The 25,346-nt window shown below is 47.5% G+C and overlaps 8 protein-coding genes across 8 annotated transcripts; 2 read left to right on the top strand and 6 right to left on the bottom strand.

The window, feature by feature from the left end:
• Positions 1-1,081: 1,081 nt before the first annotated feature.
• K441DRAFT_590361 (amino acid permease 2) lies at positions 1,082-3,235 on the bottom strand (the record flags this gene model as incomplete). The annotated part of the gene is made up of 9 exons (XM_067644798.1): positions 1,082-1,166; positions 1,226-1,627; positions 1,699-2,013; positions 2,070-2,117; positions 2,168-2,297; positions 2,353-2,468; positions 2,524-2,755; positions 2,814-2,988; positions 3,044-3,235. 9 exons carry the CDS (start codon positions 3,233-3,235, stop codon positions 1,082-1,084), a joined length of 1,695 nt encoding a protein of 564 aa, XP_067497637.1.
• A 3,690-nt stretch (positions 3,236-6,925) lies between these two features.
• On the bottom strand, positions 6,926-9,773 carry K441DRAFT_708965 (VID27-domain-containing protein). The gene is made up of 3 exons (XM_067653820.1): positions 9,630-9,773; positions 7,971-9,535; positions 6,926-7,917 (listed from the first exon to the last, which is right to left on the bottom strand). The coding sequence occupies exons 1-3, from the start codon at positions 9,646-9,648 to the stop codon at positions 7,093-7,095; spliced, it is 2,409 nt and encodes an 802-aa protein (XP_067497636.1). The 5' UTR covers positions 9,649-9,773; the 3' UTR covers positions 6,926-7,092.
• A 147-nt stretch (positions 9,774-9,920) lies between these two features.
• On the bottom strand, positions 9,921-12,832 carry K441DRAFT_669554 (AP-1 complex subunit beta-1). Its single transcript, XM_067650159.1, has 8 exons — positions 12,550-12,832; positions 12,471-12,491; positions 12,281-12,412; positions 11,588-12,225; positions 10,971-11,539; positions 10,745-10,921; positions 10,518-10,696; positions 9,921-10,459 (listed from the first exon to the last, which is right to left on the bottom strand). Exons 1-8 carry the CDS (start codon positions 12,624-12,626, stop codon positions 10,045-10,047), a joined length of 2,208 nt encoding a protein of 735 aa, XP_067497635.1. The 5' UTR covers positions 12,627-12,832; the 3' UTR covers positions 9,921-10,044.
• A 195-nt stretch (positions 12,833-13,027) lies between these two features.
• On the top strand, positions 13,028-13,249 carry K441DRAFT_590521 (uncharacterized protein; the record flags this gene model as incomplete). Its single annotated transcript, XM_067644806.1, has 2 exons — positions 13,028-13,105; positions 13,157-13,249. Coding segments are annotated over 2 exons (171 nt in total), but the record flags the coding sequence as incomplete, so codon positions are not given.
• A 305-nt stretch (positions 13,250-13,554) lies between these two features.
• K441DRAFT_669553 (uncharacterized protein) lies at positions 13,555-14,971 on the bottom strand. The gene is made up of 2 exons (XM_067650158.1): positions 14,691-14,971; positions 13,555-14,629 (listed from the first exon to the last, which is right to left on the bottom strand). The coding sequence occupies exons 1-2, from the start codon at positions 14,907-14,909 to the stop codon at positions 13,661-13,663; spliced, it is 1,188 nt and encodes a 395-aa protein (XP_067497633.1). The 5' UTR covers positions 14,910-14,971; the 3' UTR covers positions 13,555-13,660.
• An 831-nt stretch (positions 14,972-15,802) lies between these two features.
• K441DRAFT_590478 (glycosyltransferase family 20 protein) lies at positions 15,803-17,583 on the top strand (the record flags this gene model as incomplete). The annotated part of the gene is made up of 5 exons (XM_067644803.1): positions 15,803-16,106; positions 16,160-16,532; positions 16,593-16,963; positions 17,012-17,351; positions 17,415-17,583. The coding sequence occupies 5 exons, from the start codon at positions 15,803-15,805 to the stop codon at positions 17,581-17,583; spliced, it is 1,557 nt and encodes a 518-aa protein (XP_067497632.1).
• A 983-nt stretch (positions 17,584-18,566) lies between these two features.
• Positions 18,567-20,144, bottom strand: K441DRAFT_590468 (putative P450 monooxygenase; the record flags this gene model as incomplete). Its single annotated transcript, XM_067644801.1, has 3 exons — positions 18,567-18,741; positions 18,795-18,961; positions 19,017-20,144. Coding segments are annotated over 3 exons (1,470 nt in total), but the record flags the coding sequence as incomplete, so codon positions are not given.
• A 3,032-nt stretch (positions 20,145-23,176) lies between these two features.
• On the bottom strand, positions 23,177-23,657 carry K441DRAFT_590508 (uncharacterized protein; the record flags this gene model as incomplete). The annotated part of the gene is made up of 3 exons (XM_067644805.1): positions 23,177-23,270; positions 23,354-23,493; positions 23,580-23,657. The coding sequence occupies 3 exons, from the start codon at positions 23,655-23,657 to the stop codon at positions 23,177-23,179; spliced, it is 312 nt and encodes a 103-aa protein (XP_067497630.1).
• Between the last annotated feature and the right edge of the window lie 1,689 nt (positions 23,658-25,346).

Genomic DNA, 25,346 nt, shown 5'->3' with positions numbered 1-25,346 from the left:
CACATGGGCAGCAAAGAAAGCTTCTGCATCTTTGTATTTAGCGGGTTGGAGGTACGCGCGAATAAACGGCAAGAATCCACATTCAAAAATAATCTCGCATTAAGCAACGTATACTCCTTCTATGACGAAACCCGTGACCCAGCCCAACGGAAATAACCCCAGAACAAATGCCGCAGGCCTAAATGAGAAGCCTATAGGGTTATCGATAGATTAGATTACAGTTTGCCCCAAAAGTAGCGCAGCACCCTTTGCCCCCTCCCCGCTGGATCTAATAAAAGCAGATGCATCAGAGATGAACATAGATCCTCCTGCAACCGGTTCATGTGAGCGACACCAAGATGAAACACATGGTTCAGAGGATATCTTATGTACATGCTAGGCACATGGCCGTTCGCTCTACCGACGCATAACGGCATCGTATACGGTGACCCAGCGGTGTGGCCTAAGGCTACCCGTTAGGCGTGCAAATCCCCGATCTCAAATCCCCAATCCCAAATTCCCGATCCCAAATCCCCGACCTTAAATCCCTGATCCCTAAATGCCCCTCTTAGCGAATGGCAAAAGCCGGACTGCACTAGCGCATTGTGGGATGCGCAGGGCTTCCAGTTAGGTGGGGAAGTTTTGCTGATTCAACAGAGGCGAAGAACTGGGAGCGAAGCATTGCGGTTCTTGTACTTTTGAAATTGAGAGGGAGAAATCCGGGCGAGATTCGCCAATACGTTTTACTACAGAAATAGGTAGTAAGCTAGCTCGAACGGAAGATCCCCAAACCAAGCAAAGGTAGCAGGCTGTAGAAGCTGGTCCATGATCTAGGTGTCTCTATCTCTATAATATAGTTGGCAATTGCGCTTGCGGCTCGTCTAATGTCCCCTTCGGAGATGCGAAAGCAGAAGATAGGACAGAACTTTAATCCCATAAAAACCCAGATGCGCCGGTGCTGTATATGTGATCGGTTCGTAAAAGCTCATTAAATAATGCCAAGAAAATTAGAATACGAATTCACTCGGAGATGATGAATGAGATATGTGAGAAGTGGTGGAGGTGCTATATATATATAAGGCGAGATGGGTATACGTGTATCTTATGCGTAATCGCTGAGCACGTCCTCTGGATCTTCGGCCGGGAGCATGTCGAGGAGGTCTTTTGTACGTGGTCCAGTGTACTTCCTGCGGAATGCAGTTAGCTTTGTTTGATCGACATTAGCACAGAATGGAAGTAGACTCACTTTCTCGCTCCAATATACCACCAGCTCATGCTAAACAAGGCAATAAACCCAGCTACGCAAATTGCGTAATTCATATTCGCCGCCGTAACCGGCTTGATGGTTGGGAAGAACAGAACCACGCTAATGAAGCAAACCCAGCTCACCGCTACGGCATTAACGGGTTTGCTCCATCTGCCCAAGGTGTACGGTCCCTCGATAAACTGGACTCTATCCTCATAAACGCGATGCGCAACAATGACAGCAATATAGCTGAGATCGAGCGCAGGCGCTGTAATGTTGAAAATAGCAACAATGGTGAGGGCGCTGCCTATTCCAATAAGGTTGAGACAGCTACAAAACACTACCACTAGCCATACTGCGTTGATTGGTGTTTGTGTGAGATGGTTAACCTTGCTCCAGAAACTGTGCAGCCATTGTTAGTTTCAAAATAGAACGAGTTCAACCGCCCCGAAAGAGGTTCGAAATTTGCTTACCCAGAGAAAGGAAAAGCCTCGTCACGAGCAAAGGCATAGGCCATTCTTGCATTTGCCAACATGGCAGAGCAGCCTGTGAAGAATTGCACTAGGATGACGAAAAACCACATCACCGTCCCTCCAGTCCTACCACCCGCATTCAGAAATATCTGCGCGACTGGTAGACCGGTCGGTGTTGACATGACACCCTCGAAATCCTTCATACAGAAGCAGAATGTGATGGTCAACATCCACCCAACAAGACCAGAGACAAGAACAGCCATTCTGATAGCAACTGGACCTCTGATTGCTGCATCGTGCGTCTCCTCGGACATGCTTAGGCCAGAATGTTAGGAACTCTCGCCAGCACGGAAAATAGGGATTCGACTTACTGTGTTGTTCCGTCATAGTCGGTCATCGTCCATGCCACGGAAAGGAAGCTAGAGATGTCAATTGGCCTATTCTTTTGAACTTGGATATTAGAGCATACCCAAGGAGAAAAGAAAATCCTCTGCTTCCCCAGCCTGTCCCATCCGTAACTTCAGTGAAGACCCACTTGGCACTCTGTTTCTCGGGCGTAAGGACCAAGAGTGCTACGCAAATGGCAATTGATGCAAGGACTTGAAGCTTGTTAGATTTTCGGCTGCATATAAAAAGGCCTCGGGAGATATTTACTATTAATAGGGGCAAACCATAACACAATCTTGTGTAGCCACCTTGTTGTAAGTGAACAAATTACACCGAAAAGGCACAGGACCAGAATTGCAAGAAGTACAGTCTGCACTGCTGTCCTGTACCGTGATGTTAGCGCTCGACGGGTTGGGGTGACTGGGGCCTTGTCTATACGGTGTGAATGAGTACAATCCAGTGTTGGAGTCATAACTGGAGTTCATCACAGCTGCCGCAAGGATCATCTGCGAGATGGTGTACGCAAGACTGGCCACACCACCAGCTTGTCCCAAAAAGTTACACCACCCAATGATCCACGCCCAGATTGCTACGTGCTCCTTCGGTACGACGTGTTTTGTTACAAAGTACATGCCGCCAGCAGTTGGATAAGCCGATACTAGCTCGGCCACTACATTAATAAGCAGTCAGTTTCCGATCTCGAGTGGACAAATCAGACGATACTGCACCGGAACTTGCTATGCACATTGCCATGCAACTACCGATGAACCACGCCCATACCGCAGTTGCTGGACCACCTGCTTTCACTGGACTGCCGAAAGTGGCAGGCACAGAGCCCAGCACACCCAGAATTGAGATGGCATATGAGACTGTTGACCACTTATTGAACTCACGCCTAAGTTCCTGTCCTACGGTCAAATCTATGCCGCAGATGGGAAATGTTCGTTTGGTGACAAACCTGCTTATATCCGATTCGAGCGAGCAAGCGCTCGTCGTCGTCTTGAATGGTTGCCATTCGTCTTGGACCTCGTCGCTGAGAACTCGCTTCCGATTCCTTTGATGTTTTCGAATCTGTATTGGCCAATGGCGCCACAGGCACAGGCCCTTTCTCAATACTGGACGTTCTCTTGAAGCCCGAGCTGTTCTCCATTGCAATTGGTTATTCAAACTGGCATTGAGAAGAGTGGGGTACAGTGAAAGTTTGTAGTTTTAATAATTCTAGGGTTGGCGAGATGGAGATTGGGATAGACAGTGGTTCGGGGCAAGTATTGGGGAAGGTGCTTAGATAGGAAGGGGGCACGGGTACGTGGAGTGCATCCAGAGGGAATATATACTTTTTATTATATCTTGCTAGTCGGCAGGAGCCCTGCCAGAGCCAAGCTGGGCACGCCTTTGAGAAAAATAACAAGTGGGATCTAGGGGCGTTCGATATGCCGTCTAGCTGGCTCTACCGGTCAGATTAAGGTAGGTAGGGTAGGCAGGCTCCGTGCTGAACGGTTAGGCGCTCAACGCACGTGCCGTGGATTCGTCGTCTATGGCATCAGAATCACAGAGCGCGCAGGCACAGAGGTACAGGCACCTCAAGCGCGGAGTGGGGGGCGGGGCTGGATTGGGATTGGGATGCTGTCGGGCGTGTCGAGGACTGGACAGAGACGGTGGTCTCAAAAGTCGCTTCTAGTCGCATTTGCAGGGTCGGTAGCTTGACCACCACGGGGTACTAAGCAACTAAGCATTGGGTCGAATTTGCAGAGAGGCACGAAAGCTGACCAGCCCACGTTCTGTCAAACTCAGGCTATGTACCTGGTTGGTGGGACCGCCCCAGCAACCTCCAGACGCTCCGAGATAGCTCCTCGGGCTCCTCAGCACCTGCTAAGCAGCATGCGGTCAAAAGTAACTTACCGACTACTAAATGGCCGAGGAAACATCAAGCGCTCGTATATATGTACGTGAAACACCTAGCTAGTGCTCGCTTGAGCCGGACTTTGAAACGGCCCATGACGGCCGTCACGCCCATTACGCCCATCGCAGCCGCATCTTCGTTTTTGGTGCGCGGAGCTTTGTGCTTGCTTCAATTTAATCGCAACGTCACTGCAGATGGTGCAGATGGTGCAGACTGCCGCCTCTCTCCTGAAGATCTCTGAATCCGTCAATGACGACGTCCATCTGCCACGAGTAATCGTGCGTGAGGCCCTCCGACAAACGCGACTCAGATATGTGTCGTGCGTGACTGCTGCTTCCTTTCCCCCTTGCTGCTCTATGGCGTCTGTTCTTCTGGCGGTGTAGCCACCAGAGCCCCAATTGGCCCTGTGGATGACATGGCCCCGAGCGAGGCCGAGAGAAGTAGTCGTCGCAGCCCAAGGAATCCAAGGGTATCATAATAGTTACGAGTTACGATATACCATCCGCTTGAGAAATCCCACGGCCGTCTATGGTACGTCCGGGCGCGCGATGGCTGGAGCGGGTTACTGTGCAATGAGAGCTGCGATGACGGCTGCAGAAGACGAAAACCACGGGTATATGCGGCATTGCCATATAGACTCGGTCTTTCTGATGAGCCAAAGCCTCTTCACCACTTTGTTTTTTGCCCTGTTATGGTGGGATTACTGTGCCACGTCATAAGAAGACTGCTCCCATCCCCCGGTTGACCAGACTCCATTCAAGCATATTATTCCAAACCAAACCAATCTAGCCCCCCAGCCGCGGCCTTGAGAGCGCGCATGCCATTAAACTTATGCAGGCCATCGTCCGTATGACTTGACGTTGACGAGCACGTTGGACTCATTATCCAGGGCTAATTCCGGCCGACAGGTAACGTATGTGATGGGGTTATGAAGGTGACCCTAGTTATGACCGATTTGAAAATCAAAATTCACCAAAATGCTGATTTGGTGGCAAATAATTAGTAAAAGCTATTATATATTATCGCATCATCCTTCCTACGAATCCTTTGGTAAGCAGCTTCTTCTACTGCCTTCTTATCGGTCTCCTAAAGTTGCATAATAAAAGCTGTAGCTGTAGCTGTAGCGGCGGCTGCGGAGGACTCTTCCGCCAGCTTTTAGAGCGGTTGATTGTTTCCATGCCTTAATATACGCTAGGTAGACTATAGGATACGTTACATAGGCCGCAAAATACGCACCTGTGCTTGCGCGTACGCTGGTTCAAAACTTCCTAGGCTTTTGCATAAGCTTTGGCGCCTTTATAAAGATTTTTTTTCGCTAGGCCGTTAAAGCTGCTTATAGACGATCTTTTGCATCTAGAGCACACGGCCAGCGAGGCATGGCTTTAAGTTCTGTGCAAGGAAGTAAGGATGTGTTGATGTTCAAAGCGGCAGTATATTTAGCTACCCTAAATGAGAAGGCGGTAATGTAAATCGGTCATAACTAGGGTCACCTTCATAACCCCATCACATACGTTAAACTTAGAATAAGCGGCGGTGGAAGAGCCGTTGCACTCTAGCACTCCCAGCATTCATGGCGCTCTAACAATCTCCAACAATGGCACTACGGCCTGGCGCGTCTGGGCAAAAGAATCCAAGGTATCATTGCCGCAGCTCGCAGCGATGGCCCCTGTTGTCGGACGTTTGTGCCGTCATGGGCAAGCCCAGGGAAAAAGGACCGTATCAGCCGGCTGGATTGCGAGATCGGTGGCAGCAACGATGTGAATGCAACATGTAAAATCGTCGATCACGCACAATGCAGCCGCGGAAGCGTGCATGCGTCTTTCCATTCAACCTTCTTTCTCGACCTTCTATGCTGGTGACATATGCAGCTTTTGCCCATTTCCTTCCAATCCTGCGTTTTCTATGCAGTGTTTCCCGCTTCTGTCAGCTGTTCTGTATCTTATGCAATGCGTGCCAATTTTATGTTTCCTAATCCAGAGGACTTGGGCTGTCTGCAGAAAGCTAGATATGGGCATGTTGGCAGAACGCCCTGGAGGATTCCCTCCCAATAATCGGCGACTTCTGTCATCGTGCACGATGTCGGCCAAGCCTCATGTGAGCGTTGCAAATGCGTGCAGTACCTCATGATGCCTTCCGCTCCGGCCGAAATTGGCTCCAGGAGCTTTGCCCGGCGGTCGGCTTGGTCGAGAAGACGACTACTAGGACGTCGCAAGCGGGCTTAATTCGGAATCGACTACGACGCCGCAGCGAGCCCCGCCATGTCCGCCACGTTTCGCGTCTGCATCCTTAATTGAACTAAACTAAGGGAAAAATAAATTCGCCGTGTTATGGTTCGGTCCGCCCGAGGGCTCTTCTGTCGATCCGAGGGATCAGCCTTATCGTTTGCTGGTCCCGTCGATGGCGGCACGTCAGCCTTACGATCCTTGCGGTCTCTCATGCTGCGAATAATATCATGCTGCGGTGACAAAGCGTGTCGGCCTTCTCAGAAAGAACTCCTAAAATCTCACTATGCAATGCCCACTTACCCATGACTCCTCCTTCCCCTCACTCTGAAAGCCGGGGATTCCAGCCTCTGCCTGCGGAGTAAGAAGCGGCATAGCGAGACGGGCGGCAAGATATCAGGCTGTTGCAGTACAATCTAGCCATGCACGTAGCCCTCAATGATTATGTAGAACGCCCAACTGACTGTATAACCAGGCTTCTTTAAGGCAGGGCGACGAACCAGCTTGCGAGAACTTTGACTTTGCAAAAAGGACCTGTCATAAACACTAAGTTCATCATCCTTTGCCAATAAGAATACGGAGAAACGGACCACATGCATGCAACTATCTCATGATTTCTGACCTCCAAAGTTCAATCCACACCGATCCTGCATGCCCCCAAGGTGGAGGAAATGTGCGAGATTAGTATCACATCACGCAGGCGCGCAAATTTAAAAGTAAGTCGAGGATCAAACATCAGCTAAATTGGGGGAATCAATATGTTACACTAAACCGCCGTTCCTCAAATCAAACGCCGGTCCCGTATTCGCCTCCCCAGCTTCGAAGGTGCCCGCAAAACGATAACTGAGTAGAAAGAGAAAAATCCCACAATATCAAGCAATCCCTCTAATACGGGCTGTTCACGATATCATTCCTGCCTAGATAGCTCGTCCTCGCGCTGCTTCGTCTACCAACTCCAACCCTCGATGGCGCGGCGATACTCTCTCTTGTTGGCTTTTGTAATGCGCGCTTTGCGACCATGTTGACCTCATTTGGTAGAGCTACGATGAGGTTCTTATCGGATCCGAATTTGAAGTTGTCAGCCTTGACTTCCTCGGTATATCGTTTGATGCTATAAGGATCTTTGCGATTCCCAAGAACTTTCTTTAGGCTCCAGGTGATAATGAAAGGCCCTGTAGCGGTGATGATTGTAGTTTCCTTGTCATCAAGCCCAGTGTTGAACTTGGCTGGAGTAAAGGAGATTGGCGCTTTAGTCTCATGCTGAAACTGCGCTACATGGCTTGGAGTAAGACCAAGACGTCTAGGCTGTGGCTTGCTATCCTTCGCAAAAGCCTTCTCGAATCCTAGCTTGCCATCATTCTTGCCCCCTTTCTGCAAGGCATCGATGAGCAGCAAGTAGGTGCGTGTTGTGGCGAGCACCCACCGTCCGTCAGCCGACACGTCCATGCCAATGATAGGATCACCAAGAGCCGGAATGAGCGTCTTTGCGTTGATCCCAAGACGATCGAATAGCCGAATATCACCCTTATTTGAAGCCACGGCGATATGGCCCTTTTCGGTGGTAGCAGCGGCGGAAAAGTCGTTCTTTGTAGCGTATTGTTTGAGCTGATCATCAACAAGCTTATTTCCAGACAAACGAGGGTCAATTCGATATAGAGCGTTTCCGGACAGCCCCAAGAATGTCTGTTCACCTGTCATTTGGGCAAATTTCTATAAATGTTAGTTATATCTTATCATTAGCGAAGTGGGTAAGAGACACCTACGTTTTCAGGAGCGAAGGTCCTGACTGGAATGTGATCATGNACTTTCCACTCATCAACTACCTTACCATATTCCAAATCCATGCGGTAGAGAGAGTTGGGATCGTCCGCGTTTTGTAGGATCATGTTCGTATCCTCGGCGTGAAGCATGACCTTTTTTGGGCTGAACAACTTACCCTTTGGCGTTTCCACCTTCGATATGTTGGTGGAGAACTCGAGGTGGTTGTCTGGCGTGTGTTTGAAGACACCAATCTTGGAGCCTCTAACGACGAAGGACCGGTCGTGCTTGTAACCAACCGCAAGCTGTGAGTTGACATTGCCGTCTTCATCCCGTGTAACAACGTCGTCTTCAGATTCATCACTGTCATAATGCTCACTACGCTGGCCATCATCTGCATCTTCGAATTCTTCTTCCTCTTCCTCTCCCTCGCCTTCTGGGGTATCTTCCATGGTAAGATCTTGGAAAGCCTCAAGCACATATTCTCGGTCATTGTCCTTGGCTTTCAACCATTTAGTTTGATTCAGATGCTCCCACAATGCTTGCATGGCACCTTGCTGGAAAGTTTCTAATGTCTCAAGATCCTTGAATCTCAGAAGCCAAGAATAAGCCGACCCATCTTCCAAGTAATGATTGAAGATGAATGAGAGAAACTCGAAGTTGAACACAGGATTGATATCGGGGATAATAGGCTGGCCTAACCACTCCCTCTCCTTCCCGGTAATCTGAAGCCAATAATCCCAATTTCCAATCCCTGATACGGTTGCATGAACCTCAGAATCTTGAAGGATGAATGTCCCAGAGGGGAAGTCGAACATGTGCAATTCAGCAATCGCATGTGTCAATATCTCAAGCTCTTCAGGTTGTGCAGCCGCTGGGGGTGCGACTGTTGGAGCTTCCTCCTGCTGAGGGGCTTTGCCCTTTCCTGCAGCTTTCTTGGCCATCTTTTCCTTCGTGGTGTTGGGGAAAAACTTGGTCGCGTCAGATGCAGGTGAGGAGGCCAGTGACTTCGAGATGGGACTAGGGATAGGGCTGGCGTCTGGAATGGGTTCTTCGGCGTAAGAAAGAAGTTCGAGGTCCCTTTCTGATGCGTTTTCGTGACTTTTACGGAACTTCCTCTCGTATTGACACTGAAGAGCAACCCGCTCGAATAATGCAGCGGTTTCTGGTTTGACTGAAGAGTCGCAGACAAACTCCCACAAATCGCCGTAATCACCACTTAGGTCCCTCCAAGCGAAGACTTTCTCACCGGTTTGGCGAATGTCTGTACGGAATTGTAGACTCTCGTCTAGGAGGAATGTCTTCTCGTCCTTATCACCACCTAAACCATCTACTCCACCGTCTTCACCTTCTTCTTCCGCAAGAAGCTCCTCTTCTCCTTCCTCGTATGCACGCTGCACCACAAGTTGATATTGGAACTCTTGGCCAGTCCGTCGGATTGAGGCTGCGGCGTCTTTGAAGATAAGCTCGGAGTAGCCCTTAACGGAGAGGGGTCGGACCAGATAGAGCTGGCCTTGTGGGATCTCGATAATGGATTCTTTGGAGCTGTCACCAAAGAGAAACTTGCTGACTGAGGTAGGAGTTAGTTTACTGTTTGCGCATTCCGAGGTTGGAGTGGTGCGTGCGCCGCAGAGGGGCAAGGAATTATAGAGGGGTATACATACCGTTCCTGAGCATGAACATGATAGCGGAGGGCGCAGGGTGAAGTGACGCAAAACAAAGGAAGCAGTTCGGCCACACTTATAAGATGCACCTTCACCTGACACAAATTTGGGTTTTGTCTCGTCGAGGCAACAGCGAGAGAGTCTGGTGGCCCAAACATATTCGCATCATGTCTCGCTTAAGACTTGACGCCGTTGCTGGGGAAGAACCCTGGCACATGCGCCACATATTGGCAGTGGCGAGAAATGGGCCCCTGCAAAACTGGCAAAGTCCATTTACACCTGATCAACAGATGTGGCGATTCGATAATTGTTTGCATTTCAGATTATGACTGCTATCTAAGATCCATCTAGACCGTCCTACGAGTGAACAGCAATCGGTGAGACCTGATGTGGCAACACCCTAGCATAGGTAGTGTTAGAACAGTCCCAGAATGTCTTCGTTGTTTTTCTTTACCCCTTGACCACCGGGCTGCTGGGACAGTGGAGGAGGCTGACTTCCACCACCAATACTCAAGCCAGCAAACCCGTTCATTATGTCGTCGTTCGTCAATTGTGTATTTGCACTGCTATCACCAAATAAACCCATTAAATCATCCATGTTGTTCGCTGGGGTAGAGGAGGCATTGGCGACGGGAGATGCAACTCGCTGTGGCGTGCCGGCCAGACCCTCTAGACCAGAAGACCCTGATGGGGGCTGTTTCTGTAAGGAAGCTGGTGCCGCGCCATCAAAATCAATGTCCAGCAAATTCTCTGCATTGTTTTGTGGGGCTGTTCCACCTGTTACGGCTGCAGCTGCAATCGGATTCTCACGAGCTTCCTGCTTTTGTTCCCTGTAAATTTAACATTAGTAGGATGCAATATAAGATTTGATGACTTTAGGGAACGAACTCTATGGCTGCCTTCTGCATCGCCTCTGCACCGAAACGACCCTGTCCGAGGAAGGTCTCCGGCGGCTTGTGGTACACTGAAGCTAGGGTTGATAGCTCTGTCAGGAGTGTCTCGAGTAAGCTGGGTGGTAACGACTGGATGGTGGATGTGATTGGAGGCTTATCAGAGAGCACAATATTCTAGAAAATGTTAGGATCCATGCTTGTAAGATGTAAAAAGTAGCATACCTTGGCAATTTGTGGGTCGCTGGAAAGTAATCGCCAGTAAACATATGCTCTATCACGGATATCCGGATTGTCGTTTTCTGCTGTCGCAGCTTGGAGTACTTTTTGTACGAGTCCCTGCGATTGGTCTGGCTTCTTGAGGAAGAGCTTGACCACAGCTGTAAGGATCTGTAGCTGGGTCTTGCCGCTGGTTAGATTATGCTCAGTCACAACCCTTATGATGACGTACCTGGGTGAATTCCTCACTAAAACCATCCACGAATCCTGATAGAATATCGCCAGCATTACTGATTTTTTCTGCATACTCCCCAACAATCCAAATGAGAGATCCTCGCGCATTTGGCTCATCTAATTCGTCAATGCATTGGCAGAGTGTTGGTATTATACCCTCGTATCCCGGATACCTCCTAAAGATGTCTTTGATGACAACAATCGCTTCTTGTACGACATAATTTACCTTCGTGTTAATAAGATCAAGAAGAGTATTAACGCATTTCTCACTAGCGCTTTCGATCTTAATAGCCACTTGGCCAATAGCTTTGACCGCACGTCTGACGAAGTCCATATCAACTTCCATTGCGTATTCTTTCAATTCTGCCAGAAGTTGATCCACGTTCTTATCATTAGCTATTCGAACCATGATCTCCAGTTTTTCGAGTTTTAGATACGGAGGGTCGTTATATTTGCAGAAGAAAACTCGCATCTCTTTGCTGAGGATATCCGGCTGCTTTTGCAGGAGAAGATCAATATTCCGTAGCGCAACGTACTGAACCTCAGGCGCGGATGATACCAGCGTGACTAAATGGATTAACATCAACTAGCACGCTAGAATATAAAGCAGCTTACCTAGCGGAGGGGCCATTTTCTTTAAATAGGACTTAGCAAGCTCCGGCCCGACATACTTCATATGTAGAAAAACGACCTTCACGGCTGCAAGGACTACACTAGGATTGACGTGTTGAAACTGTGGTGAAACCCGTTCACATATATGCTCACTTTCTTTAACGTCTGAAGCCTTATAATCTGCCAAAGTCGTCAGAATCGTGACGCGACCCCATTCAGTACATTCATTAAGTGCCATGAGCATTTTCTTTAATGTTGCAGCAGTTATGACAAAAGCCTTGGTTTCTGGCGCCGACTCTTGGATTTCTACTAAAGCAGTGACGGAATTTGCGACAACCATAGGATTGGGATCCCCGATGAGCTCTTGCAAGATTTCTAAGAATCCATTTTCCAGGCACATTTGAGGATTGAGGTCGAAGAGTTTTGCAACGCAAAGAGCTGCTGTTTTCCGAACATATGGAGATTCGTCCCGTAAAGTTTTGCGCAATGGCTCTTCCATATAATCTACCATTTTGTCCACCCGAATACATCCCATTGTCCGTATTGCTAGCGCGCGCACAAGAGGGTTGGGGTCCTCGGAATCTTGAACAAAGGTATTTACGGCCAGAATGCAGAGGTCTGGGTGGGATTTGGCATAGTTCCTGAATGGTTTGGTCAGAGTTTGCGATTAAAGTGTAGCTAGAATATTGAATATACATCAAATAGAGATATACAAGCTTTTTTTGGTCAAGGTCGGAAGTTGCAATGTTTTTGAGAACGTCTGGGAACAGCGCTGATACGTCTTTCCCGAGAGTCATCGACATGATCGTCTTTTGTATGGCCTCTTTCCTGCACATCTATAAGTGTTGGTTCTTCCAAGTATATTATAGTTCTCCTGTAGTTTTACCGCTCGTATGCATATTGAGATCTAGAGCCGCGGGTCAGTATTGCATATAGATGACTCGATAGTCACTAGAAGCTCTTACACCAGGCCCGCCCTTAGTTCAAATGTCTCTCCTTTCCTAGGCACCGCAAAGGCGCCTCTTATCCTGTTGACCGCCATCCCTACACCTTGAATGCAGAGGTGACGACCTCAGGCGCTGCCCTCATGCACCCCCAAGGTTTCTTTGTAACTGAGGAGTTCCACAGAACGAGGGCGAAAATTAGCGGAAGGTTAGGTACATGCGCTTTTCGGGGTTGCTGTATTAGGGTGCTATCGGAACGGTGTGTGTTGGTTACGAAGATTTAAGGTTGATATGTGGTGCCTATATGAAGTTAACTCCGTGGTAAGCTGAACGTTTTGGCGAGACCTCGCTCGTGGCCAACATCATGCAACATCCACTGAAAGCACCACAATGAACTTCAGGAGGCATTGTGGATGGTACTAACTTCTAAAGGCTATGGTAAGTTATTTATTTATACAAGCGCTCATATGTTGAGTTATTCTTCATTAACTTCCAAAAGTCTAATCTCCCCAATCTTCGGCGTCTCTTTGTGGAAGCACGAACGGAAGCAGAAGAGAGCGCGTATTCCAGAAATGCTGTGAGGAACTTCTAGGTTCAAGGCATACATCTATTCTAACCTCTTACTTAGTTCTACAATCTAGTCCTTTTCATGTCATCGGTCGCAATTTTCAGTCTGGTTGCCCAGCGTATGACTACTGGGAAAGGGGCTGTGGTTTTATAGAAAGCAAAGTGGATCTGGTGGTTTTGCAATGCACAAGTCAATGAATGGGGTGTTATCTATTACTGGTGCTTCTATGGTCGCTGCCTACTTAATGGCCGTGTAGCCATGGGTCCTCATGGATGGTTTTAAAGATGAACTACCAGACATCATTACTGGACAGCAATGAAGAGTTCTCGGAGAGATCGAACTGTAGGGTCATTACCCTACGAGCTAGGTTGTATGGGGTTCGATTGATTCAAGCAAACCTACTAGAAGGGGAGCCCGTTGAGGTCCATGAAAACTTCAAGAGGCATGGCAATCGATAGGAAGAGCACATCAATTGTGACTGTTCTATGGTTGAGATTATGCTTTCCCCTGTGCTATGCGCAGGTATTTTCCATGGTAGGGTTTCGTTTATTACAAAATTCTATATTAGTCTGAGTCCTCTTCGCCATCATCGTCACCTCTTATAAGAGCAAGGTCCTTGAAACCCCTGGCCAACCTCCTTGGCTTCCGGCCTTCTTCGTTGGAGTCGACCTGACCCCACCTCTTTGCACCTTCCTGTACCGCATCTAATTCTGCTGCGAGTTCTCTCTGCTCCTTGATTTTACTGGCCCTCTCCACCGAATACCGCCCGTCCATTCCAACATCCTTCAACATGTCTTTCAGATGGCTGATTTTGGCTCGCGATGTATCGTAGGGCGCCAGCTCTTTATGCCAGAGCTTTCTTATCCCACATTTAACCAGCCAGCCTTGCAGACGCTTTATCTCGGCCTCCTGAGGATCTAGGTCTTTAAGGTCCTTTGATTTTGATGGTTTAGCCTTTGCTGGCTTTGCAGATTTTTCGGCTCTGGTGGGTTTGTTGGAAGGCGACTTCTTCTGGCGTTTCTTTTTTGGTGGAGGCTCATCTATCAAGCTTGATAACTCACTTTCCGATATATCTCCTTTAATATCTGGGCTGGCCTGTGACTTTTGACTCTTCGGTGCTGTTTTAACCTCGTCCTCATCACTCTCATGCTTTGGCTTAGCTTCAGGCCGATTTGTTTGTATTCCATCATCTATCTCCTCGTCGGTATCATCCTCTACTACTTTTGCTTTTGTCCTTCTGCGCACATTCTTCGGTTCGCTCTCGGGTTCTGAAGGAAGCTCGTCCGGGGGTGATACATCTGATTCGACTTGGTCTGATTCTTCATCGGAGGATATTACGACTTTCCTACGCTTCTTGGGTTTCACTTGGGGCCCCGGTGAGCGCCTTTTCACTCCTCGTGGCCCTTCGACTGCTTGTTTCGTCTTCTTTGGCGCCGGCTTGGGTTTTGTAGAAGAGGCTTTTGGCACGTCCTTCTTGCGCGAGATGGGTTTTTTGACCGGGCTTGACGGAGCGTCTTCCGCATAATGCTGGTCCTGAATGTAGATGGTCAGTAATGCCAAAAGGTGGACAGCAAGATTTAGATGGCCAGCTTACTACTTCGTCATGGATAATGGTGTTGCTTCTAGCTTTCCAGTCTTGGCTCTTCAGAAAATCTTGAGGCAAGCCCAGTTTCTCTTCTGCGATTGTTCTGACGCGCTTCACGGTGATCTCTTCGCTCTTTCCTGAAGCGAAGAGGTTTGCGACGGTATCGCGCAAGGTCTGCTCGATTTTGTCGTCGGACGGCAGCGACATTGATTCTTCAGAATCAGACATTGCGCGCGAGTGGGCGTGAATGGGCGTCGCGCTAATAGCACGCGTCCGATGTTGAAAAAATGGTCCACCACCAAAGGCGGAGGACGTTGCGGAGCTCGTTAAAAGAGCTCAAGCGTCTCAAAGCGGTTAGAGGGGCAGTTAAGCCTATTTCGGCCACATTGCGTCAAATAATCTTCGGCACGCCTTCTTGTCTTTGGAAGTGCTGCGTGCCCCGGACATGAAACTTGGTCGCTCTTTGCCTAAGCTGGAGTGGCTTTAACAATGGGATGACCGCACAGCCCTAGCAAGAAGATAGCTAAACAAGTATGCGTGCTATTGAAGAGCTCGCCAGCCTTTTCGCAGTCTGAGCTGAAATTAGACTCGAGCAATGCGGGTCGCTTTAAAATCCATGGTTTTTTCAGTCGTGGACTTGGCCAGCCCCTCCATCCCCCCGCCTACTTGGGTGTTCGGAGCCCAACTATCATGAGAGCTCAATGTGGCTGATTGCTCCTGTTCCCGCTAGAGGCTACATGCTTTGCTGCCCAGCTCATTTGTCCCTCGCTCGAAGTCCTCCGCGTACAGCAACGGAAACTCCTTGACTGGAAGTCCGGTCCGCCGCCTACTATCCTCGGGCAGCGCGGAAAGTACAAGAAATCTCTCGACCCACAACCAACGCGAACTTCACAGAGCCATCGATCATTCTTTCGTTACTCAAAATTTTACAGACCTTGTACAGCCGTTTTATCAACCTCTCCCTCTCCGATTCACTCTGAATTTGTGACAATCTACCAATCACTCTCTCACCACCGTACATTCGCCAGCTAGAGGATAACCTCCCAACCTCCCGCCGTCTCAGTGTCCTTCGCCCATAGTCTTCAAAAGGCCTTTGAGCGCAACATCTTCCTACAGCCACCATGCCTTCTGCTACAGAAGAACAAAAGATGGAGGGCCGACTCCTCCTCGTTTCGAATCGCCTGCCAATTACAATCAAGAGGTCAGAAGAGGGCAAATATGACTTCTCTATGTCATCTGGTGGACTTGTTAGTGGATTGAGCGGATTATCCAAGTCCACGACATTCCAGTGGTATGGTTGGCCAGGACTGGAGGTTCCCGAAAATGAAATACCGACTCTAAAGAAGAGACTAAAGGATGAGTATAACGCCGTGCCGATCATGCTAGACGACGAGCTTGCGGATAGGCATTACAATGGATTCTCCAGTATATTTTAGCTTTGCTATACTTTCAATTGGCTTCTAACACCTTAATTACAGACTCCATTCTCTGGCCACTCTTCCATTACCATCCTGGTGAAATCACCTTCGACGAGTCCGCCTGGAACGCATACACTGAAGCGAACCGCCTTTTTGCAAAAGCAATTACAGCAGATGTCAATGACAATGATATGGTCTGGATCCATGACTACCATTTGATGCTTCTGCCAGCTATGCTGCGCGAAGAGATTGGGAAGACGAAGAAGAATGTCAAGCTTGGCTTCTTCCTCCATACACCGTTTCCGAGTAGTGAGATATATCGTATTCTGCCAGTCCGAAACGAAATCCTCCTTGGCGTTCTACACTGCGATCTGATTGGATTCCATACATACGATTATGCCAGACACTTCCTGAGTAGCTGTTCAAGAATTCTGTGAGTTCTATCTCCTGTACATGACTCCAGCTGCACTAGATTACTAATTATTTGGACCAGTGGCCTTGCAACAACTCCAAATGGCGTTGAATTTCAAGGCAAGGTGGTTACAGTTGGCGCTTTCCCAATTGGCATAGACCCAGAAAAATTCGAAGAAGGCCTCAAGAAGCCAAAGGTGCAAGAACGCATCGCTACACTTGAGCGGAAATTTCAAGGTGTTAAACTCATTGTAGGAGTGGATCGTTTGGATTACATCAAGGGCGTTCCTCAAAAACTTCACGCTCTCGAGGTTTTCCTTACCGAACATCCCGAGTGGATAGGTAAGGTTGTTCTTGTACAAGTTGCAGTACCCAGTCGTCAAGATGTCGAGGAATACCAGAATCTTCGAGCCGTGGTCAACGAACTCGTAGGGAGAATCAATGGCAAATTTGGTGAGCGCCGCGATATATCAAAACTTCGCCTAAAACTAACCCCTATAGGTACCATTGAGTTCATGCCAATACATTTCATGCATAAGTCCGTATCCTTCGATGAGTTGATTGCTCTCTACGCCGTATCTGATGTCTGTCTGGTTTCATCAACCCGAGATGGCATGAATTTGGTTTCATACGAGTACATTGCTACTCAACAGAGACGTCACGGAGTCATGATTCTCTCTGAGTTTACTGGTGCGGCGCAGAGCTTGAATGGTAGCCTCATCGTCAATCCTTGGAATACCGAGGAATTGGCAGATGCGATCCACGACGCCGTGACCATGGGAGAGGAACAGCGTGCCATTAACTACCAGAAGTTGGCGAAATATGTCAACAAATACACTAGGTATGCATCATCTCATTTCTTGAGCTCTGCAGTCCAAGCAAGAAGCTAACCAATGTGTTCCAGTGCTTGGTGGGGACAATCTTTCGTCAGAGAGCTCACGAGAATATCCGAGCAAGCCGAGAAGAAGCTTAGAGTGCGCAGAGGTTCTCTTCTCGAAAGTGGCGATATCTCTTCTCCTCCTTCGACCGCTCCTGAGATTGCCATATCCGAAGGAGCTATGATTACCCCATAGTCTCCACCTTCCACTATTCCCCACTTCTCAAAAAGCTTCGTATTTGTACCCTCCGCTACATATAGGGATGAGATTGCATGACGGCGTATTATTGGGAAGGACTCTTGCATCACGTATCATATTTTTGGTATTGGGCTGGTTGATGAGCAGGTTGAGCTGCCGGCGTATACGAGGTGATGGGCTGCTGCGATAGAAGGCACTGATATCCCCCACCCCCTTCCCAACTTCCCAGAACCCTTGGTATTTTCCTTCCCGTGCGAACTCCGTGTTAGGTAGTCTACCAAAGACTTGTTTTCTCTTGATGTGACAATCTGACAACCCACAAACCTTGGCGTTGGCACATCGTCATTGTGACAGCGTCGTTTCACTTGCTGGGGTACCATGTAGGGTAATTTTTTTTCTTTTCAAGCTTTGACACCCATGTTCGGGTTGCTGCAAGGCGCGTGCCGAATGCGCTGACCCGTGCGCTGAGCTGGCCAATGGAAGAGAAGGTCTCAGACTGGGTGCTAAAAAATGCCGCCCTATAGTCGTTTTAAGAGCAGAGTGACTTGGTCTGCTTGACTGCAGGAAGCCCAGAATTCTCACCGGGTCAGTCGCATTAAACACCTGCAAGTCCTACCAAATGAATAAATTTGGAATTATTTATGGCTCTAAACCAGCAACGCGCAGATTCAGCCGTGATGCGGTAGGGTTTGTGTGTAACGCCACGAGATGAATTCTGAATGATAAGCCCTAAGAGCGGGAATAAATGCTCGGGTTTTGAGTTATTCCCGAAACCATCTTAGCGGCTTACTGTTGGGCCGGCCGTAAAAATGTTTTGGCTTCCAAACGGTTTCAGTTTCTAATTAATATGCAGAATTACTGGAATACCTACCCCTAACTAAAACAGGTTAACCGATTAAGGCATCAATCAAACATAGCCACTCCTTCCCACAAGGCCAATTAAGAACAACTCCATGGCATTTTAACATCCTGGGACTACTTCAGGCAGGGGTGTGCTCAATCCTCTGTACGGGCTTCAGGCGCACCATCAGCGGCGTCTTCTCCCAAAGGGTGAACACCTTCTGATCAAGCCAGTCTGAGGTTTTGTCCACGAGCTCGATGTCGAAGTTCCAGATCACCTTTACTATTATGAGGCGCAATTCTGCATAGGCGAGGCTAGAAGGAAGGTTAGCTCCTACATTTCAGCAGGGAGAGAAGGTATTTCTTACTTCTTCCCTAGACAGTTCCGAGGACCAAAAGAGAAAGGCTGGAAGCCGGCTCTCTTGTCATCTGCGAAGCGCTCATCGCCAAGCCAGCGCTCAGGGATGAAGGAATCAGGCTCAGCGAAGTTGCGGGCTGAGTGGTAGGCTGCATGCTGCGACACATAGACAGCCGTCTGAATTTGCATCAGTAGGATTACAGCTCTAAGCCGAACCTAGGAGAATACTCACGCCCTCAGGTACGTAATGTCCGCTCAGATTGTCTCCTCCCTGTGGCACAACTCGCGGGAATCCTGTTGGGACCGGTGGGTAATAGCGAAGACCTTCGGAGAGCACAGCGATCAGGTATTCCAGCTTATTTACTTCATCGATTGTGATTTCCGAAGCGGACTTGAATCGACCACGGATTTCCTGGACCAGCTTTTTCATTGCTTCGGGATTCTTGAGCAGTAGATACGTTGTTCCCGACAACACCGTAGCAGTCGTCTCGCTGCCAGCGATGAGGAAGAGGTTCGCGTTCGAGTCGATCTCAGCCCGAGTCATCCGCTTCTCATGCGAGTCCTGGTTCCGCATGATATAAGTCATGAAATCAGGGCGTGCTGTTTCCTTCTCCAAGCGTTGGGTGACTTTCGACGTAGATAGCTGAAAGAACTCTCTTCGCTTCGCAATGGCATCTTTAGGAACCAAGGACTTGGACATATTCTCAAGGATAGGATATTTTCGGATTGTAGCCGAGATACTAGTCGCTTTGACGGTCTGGAAGACCAGCAGCACCCAAGGATGATAATCCTGGTCCCTTAGGCAATGTAGGGACTCTCCGAAAGCCAGATCTGCAATTATGTCGAACGTCGTATAATTATACCACTTTACAATGTCGACAGGCCCCTTGGGTGCTTCCTCAATCTGCTCGTGAAGCCGGTGGACAAGCAGATCGACATAACCTTGGATAAGGGCCTCCTGCTCCTTCAAAGCCTTGTCTGAGAACGCGTGCGAAAGATTCCTACGCATGCGGGAGTGCGAGGATTCATCGGCGGCGATAATGGAATATGCGCCGTTCAGTGGAATTGCGAACCAGGACCGGTCTTTTAGGTAAGGCAAAGTCCTATGTTTGCCCGTGCGAAATCCGTAAACTTCTGGCCATGTTCGGTCGCCGGAAATGAAGGAGACCTCTGTTGGAGAGAGTCGGACAACGTCTCCATATTGGTCATGCATCTGTTTGATCCAGCAAACTAGGCGACCGTTGAGTGAATAGCGGACATATGGAATCCGCGACGCCGCTGCTAGTTTTGGGCCTGGGATATGAGATAGAGGATGGAAATAAGCATTATATACTGCGTTAAATATGGCATAAGAGGAAATCTACAGTTCATCAGTAAAAGCCCACAAAGACGGGAGAGGCAAGGAGGTGAAGACTTACAATTACAATAAATGCTCCAAAAACAGCGAGGATACCCTGTGGGCTTGAAAGCCTAAGGCTAGGGGTGCTGGTGTCAACAAGGTTCCCCATGATGGTGAGATGGTAGTAATAATAACTACAGAAGTACGGGTGCGAGTGGAGGGCGACCGCTCCTTGACATGATGGTGAGATGGTAGTAATAATAACTACAGAAGTACGGGTGCGAGTGGAGGGCGACCGCTCCTTGATATACTATAGCAAAGAAATAATATCACTCATCATCTGATTTGAATTTGGTTTTTGCCTGTATCAGCGCTGTCTAAATTCAGCTACTGCCATTGCACCTAAGGTAAGTAGGAAGTTAGCCGGCACGGCTGGGTTGCCTGGAGGAGGCAAGGGCTTAGAGGGATTATCGCTGATGACAAGGCCGCCCTCATTTAATAACCATTTATTGGGTGAAGCCAGACGGAGACTGCTCTAGGAATGATGCATTCAAAGGCATCCCCACATAAAAGGTGGAGCACAATTGAACGGTTGAGGGGCTTGAGCGACACTCTCGTACGAGGCTGCGGGGCAGTGGTCTGGTTTGGCAGCGTTAGTAGAATTAGTCAATATGGAGAGTGATGGGCACCCAATATAGGGAACCCACCCAAAGCACTAAAGGGATTGGCGGTGAGGATGCCGGCATCAACTTATCCCAGCACCCGTGACTTTTTAAATTTCGTGAAACTCAATTTGTCACTCCCAAGGTAGTGACCGCCAGCACGGTGCACAGGCGGGCAAAGAACCCAGAAATTTTTAACTAGCAAATTGCTAACAAAAACAAAAATTGGTTAAAAAATTTAAAATGTTAACAATAAACTATAGATTATATAAATAGTATAATTAAACTCGCTAAAACTCTTTATTATTACTATCTCTTTATACCTGTTCACTTTTTAAAATATAAAAATCTACTATACTTTAATAAAATTTAAAACTATAAAAACCTTAATTATCTCTCTACTAAAAAATAACGATTTTATTCCTAGAGAGAATTTAATATTTAAAAAGATGGCAGGTATAAAGAGATAGGACTCTTTATTATTTCTACTAATTTAGATTATAATAATATATAGTATATGGTTTATTATCTTGGTTTTAAGAGAATTTGTGTTTTGTTAGCAATCGCTAGTTAAAATCGGCTGGGTTCCTTGCCCGCCTGTGTACCGTACTGGCGGCCACCTAGCTAGCTAGGTGGTGTTGGTTGAGTTCACGAAAACTAAAACGTCACGGGTAAGCGACTCAGACGGCAATCAAGACAGTAAATCTCGCTAGTACTTAACTAGTATAGCTTTACCAGACCCTTGCTAGTATGATTGAATTAGGGTTAGTTAACAAACTGTCTTAATTGCCGTCTGAGGGCCTTTGGTGCAAAAACATAGGAGGGTCGATTCGCGACTAAAATCATTTTTTACTTTTTTTAATGCCCTACCTCTACCTTAAATAACGTATTTTTAAGAATATTTATATAAAATCCCTATAGAATAAAAGTAAGTTGTTAAAATTACAGGTAGAAAAACGTAGAGTGACTTTTTCGGGTCAACTCGTTAATTTAGGGCTAAGTTTTAGATAAAATAGCGACCGACTGCCTATATCTAATATTTTATATAATATAGCTATAACGCCGTTATTTAGTGCAATAGATAGGGAAGCTAAAGAGCTCTTACCTTATAGTATTGTTATAATAACTAGACGTTATAAAAGGGTCGAGATATGAAAAAGGTGACTTTTGGTATATTTTTAACGCTACCTCGCCTAGACGCGAAACGTCGCAAAATCTACCTAAATCTTTACTTAGCCAACAGCTTTATAATTTGGTAAAAATCTAATCAATTATAGAGGAGACTAGTCTAATTCGACTTATTAGCTTAATAGGTTAAATGGGTATTATTAGGGGGCTAAATATACAGGAGATAGCGTCTCTCATACAAAATTGCGAAAATTGAAGTTGAGCACCATACGGTTCCGCACCATAGGCCCTCAGACGGTAGGGCAAAGGTTGGTAGGTAGCTGATTGGTTAAAAGAAAGTGGCGTTTTTTAGGATGGAGACTAGTAATACTTTAGTATTAGTGAGTGCGCCTTCAGTTTGCCTTTGCCGTCTGAGTCGCTTACTGAGATAAACATCAACACCTTTCACATGGAAATCAAATACAAAAGATCGTCATTATGAAATCTTAGCTGTCAAATTTGAGGCCTCTAGAAGACAACTGCACATCGGAACTAAGTTTTCTGTGACGTTGGACTGGGGGCATCCATTACGTACGCCGACGTACCTAAGTACCTCGGGATTTTGTAACCCCTTCCAGGTCGGCTATCTCATACAGCTTCGTCTAGCTTACATCAGCCCTAACAAAAATCGTATACTCAATGCTGTTGCTTGTTTGTATTTGTAGCAAATTGTATTACGACAGGTAGATCAGCTTTGTTGCATGTCCCTACGCGATGTTGCATCAACCGCGCTTGCCACGCCCCTAAATATCAGAATCCGTAGAGAAATGAGCAAGTATGTGTAGAGCTTCACTCCAGCTTACTGCTCTTTACCGTAGCTGTAATTGTTACTTGCAAGCAGAGACTAAGCTCGAAATTGCAACACTGCGATATGATTGTTCTGCCACATACATAAATTCGTGGCGCTCAGAGGTTCCATTCAGAGCCACAGTTGCCGTTCAAACTGCAATAGAAATACACTAGGAGAGGTATTTGTACCATTGTAGGCCCAAGCCAGCACATTTGCCAGCAGTACATATGCCTGCGACAACCAAACTCCAACTTTCTCCATAACCTTCTTTTAACATTGATGACAGCAGACTTTTAAGACTTTGTTCGCAGTTTGGCGCTCGTAGAAGAGGCTGATCGCGATGGAGTTGGTCTTGCGGATGACGAAGAAGAGGATGAGCTAAGAATTCGTATTAGTCCACCGCGCATCGAGGCTGCAATGAGACTGTGGAAAACTTACAACTTCCTTTGTGGTTCCGCTTCCTTGTTCCAGCCAAGTCGACTCTTGTATGCAGGGAATGAGGCGTAACTCCATGCTTTGACTAACACACTATGACAAAGATTCCATATCAGTATTGCCGGTAAAGGGCTGGGATGAGGATAGCGCGCAAAGACAAGGCTAAGCAGGCTTACCTCTGGGTCTTATCTGCATAGTCTTCTGACCCGACCTCCTTGACGCCAACTTTCATGCCATCCTTAGTGAAAACCATGTTCTTCTTCTCCATTTTCTTCACTCCACGGTCCGCTAGGTCGTTCGCGAATATGTACATCTGCTCGGTGCCACGTTAGCCATGAGGTTGACAGTCCGCAGCTGAAGCTTTGAGCAAAATTGATGCCCCAAGGATGATGCTGTCCTCACATGATATCCAATATACGCTGCAAAGCCCACGAAAGCGAAGAGGATCACCAGCGGGATTAGATTCCCAAGAGCGCCCATATTGGCGAGAAATGGGGGCTTATGGATGTTGTATTTGAATGCGCCGAAAGATTGTCGCGGCTTGAAATGAGGGAAGGGTGACGAACAGAAGAGGAGCAAGGCGCTGATCAATACCGAGGATTTCTGCTAGATAATCAGAGAATGTTTGCTGAAGTAGTGTGAACCTCAGGCGCACTTGAAGGAGGATTAAATGGCCCTCGCGTGCTCTCCGTGGGATGGGATGGGCTAATCTTGGAACGACCCACAGACTGCTCGTCGTGCTATTCGGAGGGGCTGAAACTAAAACGGTCTTGGCGTCGTCACATGTCTTATCTGATGAGAAAGCAACGCCAATACGGAGGTCGCTAACATAGCCAATTGCACCTTCCCGATTAGGCAGTTAGGACACGTTTCCTCAGGAAACTCTCTACAGAGCCTTAAAAATGCTAGAATTTTGTATATAATATATCTAGATATCAATTAGGCATAAAGAACGTGGAGAATTGAGGCTGTAAAAGCTTCTGCCTAAGCAGAAAAGGATGCAATCTGCGGTCGCTGGGGCGCCTCGGCCGCCCGGCCGCTGGGACGCCTAAGTGCCCTGGTAGAAGCCGTTAACTACTAAAGCAGAGGCTTATGCAGCCCTAATTTACTGGTTTTTTTTGCCTAATCAACGACCAGATAGATTTTATATAAAATATTGGTGTTTTTAATGCTTTTAAGGGTAGTTATTGCGGGTGGTAAGCTTGGGGTGTCCTAACTGCCTAATCGGGAAGGTGCAATTGGCTATGTTAGCGACCTCCGTAATATATGACGCTATTTCTCATCATACACGGACACCCCATTACTAATGTGCACACACCCTGCCTAAACAGGCTTATATTCATCTATTTTAGGTTAGACCATCACGTGAACTTGACTTATTGTTGAAACTTTAGTACGATATTTGGTTGCAACGGTTGCTCCTTTAATAATATTGTTAAGTTTTCTCTACAAAATCGTTGAAATTAGATGTAAGAGTACATATATTATATCCTGCAAGAGTTGTGCAAGTTCGCGAGCACTCTTTGTCTTTTTGGCGGTATGGCGACATGGAGCGGGACACGTTACATTAGAAGAGGTTTTGTATGAGAGGGGCCTTACCTAGCCCGTGGGGTAGATACCCTGCGCCCTTACGACCCGTATCATAGTAAGGAGTTTTGACTGTATTTGCATTTGCACTAGTACGCGACTGGTGGGCGCTTTTCCCTTCCCCTGGTAGGGTTCTACGATAGTTGGACCGTGCGCGGTCTAACTATCGTACCATCTCTTCAATTCCGGTGGTTAGCGCAGCCACTCCCGCACGGCCTTTTTGTAGGGGAAAGTTGACGGAACACGCTAACCACGGGATGCGCCAGAATGCTGTACCAGGGGAAGGGAAACCCAAATTAACACCTCGCATTTGGCATACCTGCACCGTGGCTCTTAACCCACCCTTATTAAGGCTGTATGACTCTCTACAACTTCCCCTTGATAATATCTACAAATTTACCAATCGCGCTAAGAACTCTACTCTTCGAGAGCTCTCAGTGTTTGAATAAAATACTAGTTATACAGCACGATATTTGGTTACAATGATATACTCTGTATTACGATCTATCCCATCACCCGTCAATTATTGTCCTACGTTATCGATAAAAATTTGGCCAATCAGGAGGCATGGGGTGTTATATG

Source organism: Cenococcum geophilum (genome assembly GCF_001692895.1).
Source record: "Cenococcum geophilum 1.58 unplaced genomic scaffold K441scaffold_73, whole genome shotgun sequence".
Lineage (NCBI taxonomy): Eukaryota > Fungi > Ascomycota > Dothideomycetes > Gloniales > Gloniaceae > Cenococcum > Cenococcum geophilum.
This window is presented reverse-complemented; position numbering and strand designations above follow the sequence as displayed.